The sequence below is a fragment of the Ictalurus punctatus genome, chromosome 22 (assembly GCF_001660625.3).
Source record: "Ictalurus punctatus breed USDA103 chromosome 22, Coco_2.0, whole genome shotgun sequence".
Lineage (NCBI taxonomy): Eukaryota > Metazoa > Chordata > Actinopteri > Siluriformes > Ictaluridae > Ictalurus > Ictalurus punctatus.
The window spans coordinates 14,562,540-14,576,106 of NC_030437.2; the positions used below are offsets into that span (position 1 = coordinate 14,562,540).

General features: G+C 38.0%; 1 protein-coding gene across 4 annotated transcripts in view; it reads right to left on the minus strand.

Annotated features, from left to right (window-relative positions):
* Positions 1–3,269: 3,269 nt before the first annotated feature.
* epg5 (ectopic P-granules autophagy protein 5 homolog (C. elegans)) overlaps positions 3,270–13,567 on the minus strand; it is a 30,191-nt gene continuing 19,893 nt past the window's right edge. For 3 of the 4 annotated variants that reach the window (XM_053674334.1, XM_047149739.2, XM_017452109.3), the window contains exons 33-45: positions 13,350–13,480; positions 12,076–12,283; positions 11,190–11,265; positions 10,972–11,075; positions 10,682–10,857; positions 10,328–10,513; positions 9,162–9,371; positions 8,909–9,053; positions 8,489–8,731; positions 8,095–8,314; positions 7,664–7,879; positions 6,719–6,833; positions 3,270–6,450 (exon numbers count right to left, since the gene is read on the minus strand). In XM_053674334.1, coding sequence (XP_053530309.1) covers positions 6,268–6,450; positions 6,719–6,833; positions 7,664–7,879; positions 8,095–8,314; positions 8,489–8,731; positions 8,909–9,053; positions 9,162–9,371; positions 10,328–10,513; positions 10,682–10,857; positions 10,972–11,075; positions 11,190–11,265; positions 12,076–12,283; positions 13,350–13,480 — 2,213 coding nt within the window. In that variant the 3' untranslated portion in view covers positions 3,270–6,267. The remainder of the gene's footprint in view (positions 6,451–6,718; positions 6,834–7,663; positions 7,880–8,094; positions 8,315–8,488; positions 8,732–8,908; positions 9,054–9,161; positions 9,372–10,327; positions 10,514–10,681; positions 10,858–10,971; positions 11,076–11,189; positions 11,266–12,075; positions 12,284–13,349; positions 13,481–13,567) is intronic. The other variant, XM_047149741.2, reaches the window with a different exon arrangement.

The following is a 13,567-nucleotide window of genomic DNA, read 5'->3' on the forward strand; positions in this document are numbered from 1 at the left end:
GACACTAGGCAGTGCTATCTTTAAATTCTGGCTCTTCCCTGTTGCAAATATCCAAGCTGCCAGCTTCCACTTGACTGAATATCCAATAAGAAGATTTTGCAACACAGTCATTGAGACATTACATTACGATACGATGAGTATAATAAAAATATACAATAGGCTTGATGAAAAGAAAGAAACAGAATCAGCTTTACAAATATTTTTTTAGTAATGAAAACCTATTAAAGTCATTAAGCCATGTGCTGAATGATCCAATCACGTTGCTATTTTGGATTCCATTTGATCACGCGCTAATTCTACCGGACGGATATTCCTAGAAGACATAAGCCTCTGATATGTTGATGAGGCAAACCAGTAAAGTGCGAACGGAAAATCTGAGTACACCTAGTCAACAAATACACAAAAGTCATTTACAAGGTATTTTCCTTCTATTAAACCAAGTATATGACTCAGTAACCTTCTTTACATCCACATTGTCACTTGCCGACCTTGAGGAGCTTTGCCAAGTGCTTCCATATGTCTGCTGTCAAGTGCTTGTAGTGAAATAAAAAATGTGGATGGATCACTACTCATTAGCTTTAACAACTTCCCTGATTAAAAAAAACAAAACAATAGAAATCCTCATAGAATTTGTAATGGTTTTAATGGTTATAATGGGAATTGCATTGGTTTGAATGGAAACTGTAATGGTCCCTGTGGGTCTCTACTGGTAATTTGTTGGCGTCTATTGATGGCATGTTATGTCTAGTAGTGGATACTATTAAGGACCAATAATGGTATTTGTAATGGTTAGCTGGTGGTTTGTAATGGTTTTTGTAGTAGAAACCATTAGAATGTCTGTGATGGTTTTTATTGGTTTTTCCCCCCAGAAGGGTTAATCATGAAAATCTGGTAAACTTCAGCGCTAGACTAAATACAAGGACTTTGCCTTTGCGGAGTGACATGAACTTTCATAGTTCAAATAGGGACAGAGCTCAGTATTGCACTACTGCTGCTTCCACAGGGCCGTTGCTGAGGAGATGTTAGAGAAGCGCTGCCTTGCACATACAAATGAAAACCTCATTCCCTCAAGCCTCATTGGATTCAAGGGGAATCCAATGTATGGGATTTAGAGCAAACCCCTGGATACTACACTCTGGTACAAAAGGAAAATGTTGGTTTCACATTAGACACCCCAAAACAGTGGATTTTCTCTCTGATGAGAGCAAATGGTTCTCTAGATCATTATATGGGGGTTTCAGGTAGATGTCTTTAAATATTGTTGACTATGCCAATGCAAATTTACTGGTGTTTAGGTCAGTGTAATCTTTAAGCTGTTTAACTAAAAAATAAAAACAAGCTGTATTAATTAGAATGTTACGGAGATCCATCCATCATGGGGAACCTGGAGCCTATCCCAAGGGACTCTGGGCATGAGGCGGGGGACAACTTGGACAGGGTGCCAACCCTTCGCAGGGCACAATCTCACACACACATTTTTGGATATAATTTAGATATATAAACATGTGTTTTTTTCCGACTGTTGCCATGCAATGGACATTCACACAATCTTAACTGTTAAGGCCATATCTCACCAGCACACACCAAAACTGAGCTATTGTATTGAGTAGCAGATGACCATAATGTGTTTAAATGTTTGGGTCTCGCACGTTGCAGGTTGTTAAAGGTGTTAGACTGAGCTTTCGACTTCACACGTGGAGCTGAGTCACAAGTGAAGACAGCCACGACAGTGAAAAAGAACAGATCCTGGACGTTCATCACACTCTCCCATCTGCTGTCTGCTCGTAATTTTTTTTTTTGAGATAACCATAGCAACAGAGAAGGTGGGGGTGCAGTCTGCATCACATAACTTCCCAAAGACGAGATTTCTGAGCCTGTGAATAATGTAAATGGGCATTCAGAGAAATATCCATCTGTCGAAGCAGTCTCTGAGATGTGTTATCAGGTGCCCCTTATCAACCTTATACGCCTTCACATCTGGGAGATACGAGATACGATTTTAAAGTCGCCATGTCTGCAGATTATTAAAGGTTTACTGTGACATTTTAAGAAACAGCATAAAGCTATCAGACTAATAGTATGAGGTGCAGATTTAATTTATTGGATGTCTCTGTAGTGATTCAACAATACCAGCATGTCTAGTTTATGCTGGACTGCAGTCATTCAGATCACCGTAGCAACCACAGCAAGACAGCGAACCTGGCATCTCTACGCATTTCTTTTTTCCCCCTCTACCAGGAGCTTGGCTGGATATTCATCACCATTGTCTATATTTTGACTTCATAATTCAACTCTCAGACTGCTTGTGAGTAAGAACCATTAACCAACCTTAGCAATGTAGAAATAGGAATAATCTTTAAGCAAAACTGAAGTATTGATGATGAGGCTCCTGGCTCCTCCACTTCACCACATTTAACAATGGCCTAATGGACATTTATGCTCTATGTTTATCCCACCAGCTCATATACAAAATACATCACTTTTTCCTACGCTATTAACAGGATAGACAGCAATGCAAATGAATTGCAGATATGTCACAATACCCTAAATACTATTTACAATACACCGACAATGACCGCAACTTTTCTGTTGACTTTGGTTAATGTTAACAAGATTTTCGCAAACCTTGAAATGTTTTCGAATGTACGTATACATACGTATACACAAAAATGTACGTATACATTTCAAGTGAATGGTTATAGTCAGCCTAGCGTGTATATTCTGCGTGTGGTTGACAATGTTGACTGTCGTGATTGGCCATAATACCTACATCTGCAGCCAATAGGAACGCTTCCCTATCAGTGCGCGTCCACAGGACCGATCACACCACTTCAGGGAAGTTAACGGAATCTTAACAGAGTCGAAAATCTTAATAGAAACACTTACTTTAACAGATGCCCTTATTCAGCTTAATTTATTTTCACGATCATAGCTTGCTAAGTATTATATCCACAGTTATGTTAGCCTACATGTTTATTACACATAGAAACTTGGTCACTAGTTATATAGAGAGATATTTACTGTTTGTAAAGTGTTTTAGCTGTCACTTTTGCAGATTCTCAAGCCACTATGGGCTTTTTTTATTGCACTGACACAGGCTGTCTCTGTTATTTTTGTTGATGGTCAAAAAAAGGCAAGAAAGAGAGAGAAGAGTTTAAAGGAGAGAGAGAGACAGTTAATTGGGCAGAGTCGGGCAACTAGAGTCCCCCTCCAGTGTATCGCGTTCATTTCCACCACTGGTTATAGCACTCATGACAGAAAAACAAAAAGAAGTTCTTTATGTTTTTATTATAGACATTCAGAGACATGGTCTAAGATTGTTCACTTTTACATCAGCAATTTACAACTTGCTCACATGATTTAGTTTTAGGACAAAGGTCATGGCAAAATAAAACAAGTCACATACAGTGACAATGTGTACCCAGTTTCATCCGAGTGTCCTACAGAGCCCTGGAGAGGCGACAAAAAAACGGATCAGTACGCCTCTATTATAGAAGTAGAATAGATTCTTTAAACCCAAAAGATATATTGTGCAATATTTGTGTCAGGTCTTGGTACTAAATTTCCAAATATATTTACTGCATGTCAGCATATACAGTCCCCTCTGAAACTATGTGTCTGTGCTATACACCACAGACATTTGGGTTTGAGATCAAAAGATAGATATGAGACAAGAGGTCATATCTATTTAGGATTTCAGCTTTTATTTCCTGGTATTTACATCTAGATGTGTAAACAACATAAAACATAGAACCTTTTGTATCAGACCACCCAATATTTAGGTCGAGCAAAAGTATAGGAACAGATAAGTCTTGAAGTAAATAACACTTAATATTTGGCTCCATATCCCTTGCTTGCAATAACTGCATCAAGCCTGTGATTCATTGACATCACCAAATTGTTGTTTTTTTGCTTTTTGGAATGCTTTTCCAGGCTTTTACTGCAGCCTCTTTCAGTTGTTGTTTGTTTAAGGGGCTTTCTGAAATCTGAAATTCTAAACTCTCTTCTCAGATTCATCTTTTTTAATCTGGACTTGCCATTCCCATACTTTTGGAGAGGACTGTAGAAAACAAATACAATTTACTGTATTTAATAGTGTGCATTTTAAGCTATACATATAGATGTGTATATATATGTGCTATGAGGACATCATTTAAATAAAGTGTGCTTCTGCATGGAGATGCATTACAGAGACACACTAAGACATTATTTCCTCCAATGGCATTATTGCTAGGATAATAAGCATAAATGTTTTACTTTGCTATCAAGAGTAAGTTATTAAAATAACAGCAATCCTTCCTGGCTATTTTACTATAAATTAAGTGACTTGATCCAATTCTGAGTTTTCATGACAATAAAATCCTTACGCGATTAAAATCCTTAAAATCCTTACTGTTCAACACATGGCTTATATATCAGGACATACTTCAGGATATTTTACTTGTTCCTGCAGCACTTCCAGCCCTCCAGCAGGTTTACAATGGACCTGTGGAAAACGCTGTGTTCTTGTTACAATCCTATCACTCCCAATATGTCTCTGGAACACATCTGTATCCCAAAGCACACTTCAATTAAAGAAACTTTATCTATAACTGAGACTTTAAGTAGAACTCAACCTACTTAAACTTTAAACTGTAACCTGCTAGATCAGTTTATCCATTAAACCATGGGCACCTTTTCCTCAGACGAGAGCACAAATGATCCCAAACATGGGCACTATGTCAAATTGAAAGCTCAGAGAAAAAAATAAATAAATCGGACCTTGACAGTATGTCTTGTGATCAATAAATCGGACATACATTTCATGAACTCTCAAGGGCTCTGCAGTATCCTGGATTCTGTGTGAATTGACAAACCTAAAGGACTTTTCCATCCTTAGAATTTCATGGTCTCTCCATGGTGCAATTTTTTTTTTGTCTCGGTTCACTCAAGCAAGTACAACACATCAAACGTAAAAGTGCACCAGCATAAACATAAACTATCTTTGAATTCCAATTATGAATGTTTTAAATAAAATATATCTAAGTCTCTAAAAACTAAACGGAAACGTTATTAAAACATGACCTAAAAACCTTCATGACATCTGAATGAACTGACTGCGTTCAGCAAACATGCGATGATTCCCAAGTCTTTAAAGTGCGTACTAAATTAATCATGTGGCAAAAATTAGTATGTGAAAGAGAGGGAATAGAGGATAAGTTATTTCAGACCTCGCCATATCCTCGCAGGCTTCTCTCTATCACTACAGATCTGAATGTTAAATATTGTTTATGGTACACAACTTGAGAAATAGTGTAGTATTCACTCTCTACAAACTGTAAGGTTTTACGAAACATTCGGAATAAGAGCTAAATTAAATCTGAACGTGAAACAGACACGTTATAAGCGGTAACTTGTTTCACTTCATTTATGCATGTGATCTAGTATGTCCTTCATGCTTCTATAGAACCAGTGAAATCCTCACCAAAATACCTAATAAAACGGAGCATATAAACCTAGAAAATGTTAGATTAAGATCAACGACTGTACATATATCTCACACTAGAGTTGAATCTGGAGCACATTTTGAAATCTGTTACTTGTGGACCTGCATTTTTAGTAAGTCATATTTTTCAGTTTTGGGATTGCCACTACAACTGCCAGGCCAGGTTTGGCATTCATTTGGCCCAAAATCACAGCATTAGACAGTGATTCAAACATGAAGATGCAATTTCGCATGCTATGATTCCATCTGTATTACACACTTATATCAAATGTAACTCATGGCTCTGATTGACAGAGAAATTCATACATATTTACTTTCTCGACTTTGTCCGTCTGACCGCAGGAAAATGGCCATACTAAATACTGATGGTGTGTAGTAAAGAATTTAAGGTCTTGCAGAATATGTCTGGATCTTTTCTCTCCATTATAACTAACGTTCAGATAAGGCTTGAGAGTTGTTTTGACATTGGCTGATTTAAAACTAAATAATGATAAAAAAAAAGACTATGATGACATAACAACATCAGAGAAAGGCAGGGGAGTGTGAAACAACATTACACACATCTGGATTACCTTATAGACCTGAAGTCATGACTGTCAAAGCTTCTCTTTGGCACTACTTTCCATAAAATGTCACAAATCTTTGTTCCAGGCAATATTTTCAGGTAAGAACCCCAGAAAAGCACAAATGATCTTAATTTCAGTTTGTTGTGCTCATTCTCCAGTGCATTTTAACGCAACCGGTGTAGCATCTTGGTTGAGAAGTCTGTGATTCAGGCCTTGCTAGCGCATGATGTCCAGGTAATGGAGATCTGGGTACAGCGAGTTGATGAGCAGGGATAAAAGGCTTTTGCTGTCACGCAGGCAGTGACCCGGGTACTTAATGAACTGACAGACTTGGCTCAAGGTCTGCTGCAGCTCCGAATACTGCTTATTGCTTGACATATCCTCCAGCAACGTCACAGCCTGAGGATGCAAAAATCGTCCCTGAGAATATGAACTTCTCAAATTTCACTAATAGATGTTAATCAATATGAATAACAGCTTGCTCTGAATGTGTTCTTCACTTTGGTGTAAACAGTAGTCGTAAATATCACAATGTATAAAGTTAAAGAAAAGTAAGTAAACGGAATGAAGCATAAAACTACTAAAAACCATATTATTGTATAAAATATATATAAAAATGTACTTATTGCACCTTTGCCTATCCACCGCCCTAACCTGAAGCTCTTACCTGTTGGGCCTTGGAGGAGAGCTGGAGTTCTGTTCCTGCGTGGATGCGTAACTGGCTTTCTGAAGGCACCTGCACCAGGAGGAACGCTGACATGCTACGAGCAACAACCCGAAACCTGTAATGGACATGAAACCAGTCAAACCATATCAAGCATTTATGTACACTTGCTCTAGAGAGTGTGCACCAGATTTACTCAAACCTACTCTAAACCTTAAGCATGCCGTTTAGAGACACGTCAAACTGCTATCATTTTGTTTTCGTTCAGTTGAGTTCACTCTCAAACTCTACAAACATTACACAAAGCACCAAATTTGAGTATCTCTCTCTATCAAACTTGTGATATTTTCCATGACTTAAGTACGGATGCATCCGAATATCCCAACTACCTTACTATACAGTAGGCGAAAAAACAGGACGCAAAAGGAGTAGTGTGTCAGAATTCTCAGTATTCATAAAACTGTAGGCGAGAAATTCCCAGATGACTTTCTACTTCTGCCAAGATTCTGTAGTATGGAAGCAATGGACACTGCGCTATCCCATAAGGCAACGGGACTGGAGCGGAAGAGCTGTCAGAAACAAAAATGGCGGAAGGCAGCGTGTCCTATCTTTTCAAGTTATAGGTCATATGACAACGCCAACATAGCGGATGTACTATGTCCAGATTGTATTCATACTACACACTTACGCTGATCAGTACATGCAATACAACAACCGAACAGTAGGTACTGTCACAGTACACGATTTTGAACGCAGTCTATGTTTTGTTTGCTTTATTATTTTTCAATGAAAAAATAAAAATAATCTGGATCGTCACGTTTATTTTTAATATGATCCCTATACGATCCCTACAAAAGGAGCATGAAAGGCACTTCTATTTACAAAAGCAACTCCACTGGTGTGGAGTAATGTTGCTACGCTACATGACTGTAGTAAAACACATCTTGCCTGTTGGAGAGCGGTGACTTGCGTCCGAGGCCGATGACTCCCAGGATGCCCGAGTTGAGCCGCTCCTCTCCCAGTTGGGCCAGGTGCTTCTGAAAGGATATCATGGAGAGCACCAGAGTGTCTAGTCCACACGGGTCCCCCTGATCCACCTGAACCTGTAGCAGGTGCAAGGCTTTGTGCCACCACAGAAACACCTTGGCTTCATCTGCTGGACTGCTGTAATAACGTATATACAATTATACCCTCATCACACGTATCTTTATGTACTGTGCACTATATGGAATTTAAAAAAATTCTTTACATCACAAATCACAGATGCATACTATATGTGCATACAATACTAAAAACACACACAGAGACTCACATGGTAACTAACAAAGGCTTAAAAACTTGCACTGGTCTATATCAAACAAAGATGAACGTAAAGTTACTTAGGAAAAACTTGGTTGATCCAGGAGTTAAGCAGCATCAAAGTCTTCTTCTCATTGAGCAGAGTCTGCTCCATGTTGAGCTTTTGAAGGATGTAGACGTAGAGTGTGAGGTAACTGCCGAGTGCCAGACTCTCCTGGATAAAGTCCTCCACAGTGAGTTCAGGAACTTGGAGAGAAACCAGAATAGGCCCCCAGCCAGAGTACTGATCCACACAGCCACCTGAGAGAGATCCGATAAATTAGGAATGACCAAATTTGAGAAAATATGGCTATGTCACTGGCTATGAGACTTTCCATATATGTTTTATAACTAAAACTAAAGTCATTTAGTCTCAACACCTAAATGGCGTAAGTGTAAAAGAGACAATATTTCTCAGTGTTCGGAGAAAATTACCATCAGTGAAGTAGGACAATATGCAGGCCTCAGTGGTGCGAGCCATATGGCGTACAGAGGCCAGACATCTGCAGGCAGCAGTGAGTAGAGGCAACACCAGAGGACTTCGAGCCCGTTTCTCTACCCAGGAATGAAGTTTAGTGCCAAGCTGCTCTGCTGTTGATACACTTGCGCCATTCATTAGAGTCAACATCTCAGCAAACAGACTGCAGGTGGCCATGTGTCTCTGCTGAAGGTCTGTTTCTGATGGAATAAAGTAAAATAATAATGATGCTGTAAGCAGGGCCTCAAGAATGAATGAATTCAATGTGTTAAATATTATGAAATTCTCATTAAAGTAAATACAAAGTAATACTGGACTAGGACACTTGATAACCCCTGAACCCCTGTTAAATCCAAAGGAAAGCAGTACGCTCTTACCAGGTGGGTTAAAAAGAACAATACACTCCAATAGCTTCTCCATCTCTGTTTCTAGTGAGGCCAGACTGATTTTACCATTCTGATCCAGAGAAGTCAGAAACTGCACCATCAGATTGAGGAATGCTTGGCACTTTAAAGTCATGTCCTAACAGAAAAAGTGAATAGTGCAACCAGTTCACAAAAACAAACGGAAAAAGGAAGAAAAAAAAAAAGACTTAAAGTGTTTATATAACTTGTAATAAATAATGCTAACCTTGTGATGCAATCCATCTAAGGTGGATCCAAAGCCGGCAGCCATCTTGAGGAGTTTGACTACTAATTGTGAAGGCGTCTCTTGGCTGAGAACAAGGGAAGCTTGGTAGTGTGTGCTCACATAGCCTGTGACATTTTCATACGAGGAGATGTCTACTAGTTGCCAGGGCAGAGATGTTGACAGGCCAAGGAGACTCAAAAGAGGGGAATCCTGCAGAGAACATTTAAAAAAAGGTGGGGAAAAACTGAACTAGAGCATAGTGTCCCATACTTTTTTCAGTTGGAAATATCAAAGCTAACTCAATTCTAAGCGAATTTTCGATGAAATATAACGTCTTGTTTTTTTACAGTAGAAAATCTAGAATGTGTAAAAGGTTAAAAGTGGAAGTGCTAGCCGAGGATCATTAACTGACAGTAAAGAAAGCAACTCAATGTATGCATTTTCCTAAATAATACTTCTCTGATGGCTTTTCTGCATGTTATTATCGAGTATCCTTATCATATTTATCATTAATTAATAAACAGCTATGATATGCATGACATAATTACCAGTGCCCTGTTCAACAGTCATAAATATTTTTGTTTTTAATAATGCTGGGGATAGTAAAGATGATGGCCCAAAAAAAACCCCAAAACACAAACAAACACCTCTGCATGATGAATGAGACACGAGGCCAATTCACATGGAAAGTGTTTCTAACACATTTTCAGTCATCTGATGCACACCCTAACCAGCGTTTAAATCCACACCATTTTTTAAACACTTTAGCCAATTTGAATGATGGATGCTGTGGAAGTCTTTAACTTTCCTGCGGGCTGATTAAATCAGCCGTTGTAATAAAAACTTCAGCCGGTATAAAGCCTCACTTTATTCTACGTAATGTAATGCTACAATATGATTATAGTTTCTCAACTATAATCAAATCATTGTCAAATCAGAAATCATGTTATGCTTATGCCCCACCCCCATTAATTAATTAATTAATTAATTAATTAATTAATTAATTAATCAATTAAAGAACAACCCCTCAAAAATGTACCTTTGCATGATTTTAACTTTGCAATCATGCATTCAAACTAAAAATGAACCGATTGTCTAGAAGTCTATTTAAAGGGATGATTTTTCACAATGTGATTAAAAACTATTACATGAATGGGAACACTCACAGGTTTGCTAATAAGTTGGTCCTCTTTGGCTAAGAAGACCATCAGGTAAAGAAGATAGACCACCATCATGTGGGCACTGGGATTAGGCTGTGGGCTCAGGGCATCACTTAACACGCTGATCCAGTTGACTTTACAAAGAACTTCACCCATGAAAAGGAAACAGCTCTTCGGGCTTCCTCTTTCCACCTGGAGGAGACAAAATGAGGCTTAGAACAAGAGTTAAACATTATGTAAATCATGTATAACTTTCATGCCCAAGTCTATGATACTTTCAAACCCTGTATGCTCTGATGTGTGTGTGTGTGTGTGTGTGTGTGTGTGTGTGTGTGTGTGCAGTATGTAGAGGCCTCTTACATTGAAGAACTGGTTCATGAGGGTCTGGTCTGGATAAAGATCTTTCCAGGGCAGCTGGCTGTACTCTGTGTGATAATTATACAGAAGATATTCTGGCATTTTTGGAGAGGTGCAGCTCTTGCAGTAATGCATGAGATGAAGCCACAGGGCACCTTTTTGTCCTGGCAACAGGCAATCTGATCAAATAATAAAGCAAGTTACAATTAGTGCTACTCTGTATTGAATTTAAAACACAAGGTATATTTTTTGATACACTTGGTACACCTTTAGACTGACCAGAACACCTTTACCTTTGAATTTGTCATGCAAGGTCACAGTTAGTTTTGTGTATAGGCTGACCAGACTGACAGCTACTGTTGTATCTGATTCAAGCCAGGGAGAACAGCGAGGGTTGCTATGTTGTTAAAAAAAAAAAAAAAAAAAAAAAAATCATCAAATACAGTCATTGTATTTTTTTTTGTCTGTGAACACTTATGCAACACTATGAGTAAGCAGGAGTGGAGCGTACCTCGCATCATCTGTGTCCAGAACCAACATCCAAGGACTAAAGAGTTTAGTCATCTTCGCATAGAGTTGCTCAAGAGCTTTAATAAGAGATACATTATAGAGTACACATTAAAACAAGGCATTACCACAACAAGAAAAGAGACAGTCCTCCCATTCTGGATGTAACAGTAATCCAAAAGAGCAGTCAACATGAACAGCTACAGTATGAATGCAACCACAGCCCACAACACATTCCTGATCAGCTAACTTTTGTTATCATTGTGAAACTATTAAAGGAGGATTATCAGATCTTTGCCTGAAAGTACTGCTTGATTTTTAATACTCATGTTCATTTCAAATGACATAACTGTACTCGTGTAAGTAGGAGGAGTCCATTGGATGTTGTGGAGTGGGGACTAGTTACGAGAATGAGTAGGAAAACGACAACTATTCAGAAATGTATATTCAGTTGACCAAAAATATATATAGAGATAGCTTATTTCAAAAATTAGTTTGTTGTCAATATTTTCTCTTATAGAGCATGAGACACATTCAGGTTTGTTGTAATGGAGGGACCCATACAAAGGAGTTGCAGATCTTCTGCTGATGAATATCAAACTGTATTCTATCAGGAATCTAAGTGTATTAAATAGGCCAATGTTATTGTAAATAAATAGAAAATAATCTTAAATAAATGTTACAGTAGGTAAATCAATAAAATAATGAATTATTACATTTTAAGATAAAATTGTTATTGCCTATAATTGCTATAAGACTTAATTTGTTACTGTACTGAGCAATACTGTCCAGTGAAAAGGCTTTAGTATTATTACTCCAAATGCTCACAAAAGCAGCCCTGAACACATGTTAGACTCTGATTGGCACATTTATTTAAGTCATTCTTGTACTTTTGAGCAGTCTTCCACTCCCCACAGGCTCCTTGCTACAGTTGTTCAGCTCCAGATCAATAAGGTAACCGATCAGATACTCCCAGAACATCTTGACTTCCTCAACGTATGGCCTCCATTTGGAGAGGAGGCCGAAGCTGCGAACGTCTCCTTTAGACAGACGGAGCTTGAGAAAGTAGTTTGAGAGCCATTCGATTGTTTCATTGACCTGGATGGAAAAGTACATCACTGGGATTAACATTATGATGACAAGGAAATATAAAATAATGACAAACTTTTACTTACGTATACTCTTATTCATAATGACATCACAGAAATGCTATAATACTTTCACACAATACACAGAATACTTAGCTTAACTCAGAATACTTAGTTTAGAATTAGCTTAGTCACTAACCACAACTGATTCTGCAGAGAGCTATAGATTCAGACACACAAACAAAACAGATCCAAAAGCTCATTTATTTACACATCCCTAGTATAGTTTAGTACTGTTAAAATACTACTTTTACCTACAGTTACCTAGTTAACTAAATTTATATGTGCCTCAAAAGTAGATGCTTATTTCAAATGCCTATCTAGATCAACAAACTGTCAAGGTTATTTTAAAGTTATTTGCCTAGTCTTCCATATCTTATTGCTAAAAATATTCCTCATGCTAATGACAGCTTGTAAGCTAATCTATTAACTATTTATGAGGAGTGAAAAAGAAAATATTTAGTAGACCAGTTCAGACGGGGCAATTAACGCTGAGTTTGAAACATATCTAAAATTATTACTGGATCATCAATGTCCTACAAACCGAGCTAACCGGTATGCCATGTATTATAATTCCTAAACAAATGCCATCTTGCTAACATCAGCAAATGCCTCACATCAAAGCTACTGTAGCAAGACAAAATCATCCATCCGTATAAATAGCTAGAAATCTATGAGTAATTCATCAGTAACTTATCAGTAAGTACAATCAAAAGGTTACATGGTTACAAGATAATTGAGCCTGCTGAATTTCCTTATTATTATTAGTTTTAGAGTTTGGGGCCAGGAGCTTTTTTCTGCTTGTCTGAAAACCGTGATATTGAGCTGTATGATTATCACACCTCACCAGCTTATGAGGTTTTAAAAGGACATTCTGCTCTGACTCACACTTTTGTGCAGCCACAGGGATAATAATATAGTAATCATTTTACAGTAATTGAAATCATTTTTTTTTTCTGTGATAAAACAGAGGTTAGAACTGTGTGTATTTAATACATGCGAGTGCAGTATATTACCTGTTGAGGGGAAAGACAGACTGTATGTGTGGAGGAGGTTTTGGACACCTTGTTTTTGCGATTAGCAGAGCAACCAAGCACTTTCAGGGACGCCCTCCAGCAATCTGCGCTGAGAAGCTGCTCTGAGCTACCTGTCATACAGGAATGCCCATGTTTTTCATTTTGTAAATGAAAATTACATGTAAATAAACTGTAGACTTTTGTCCTGTAACAATATT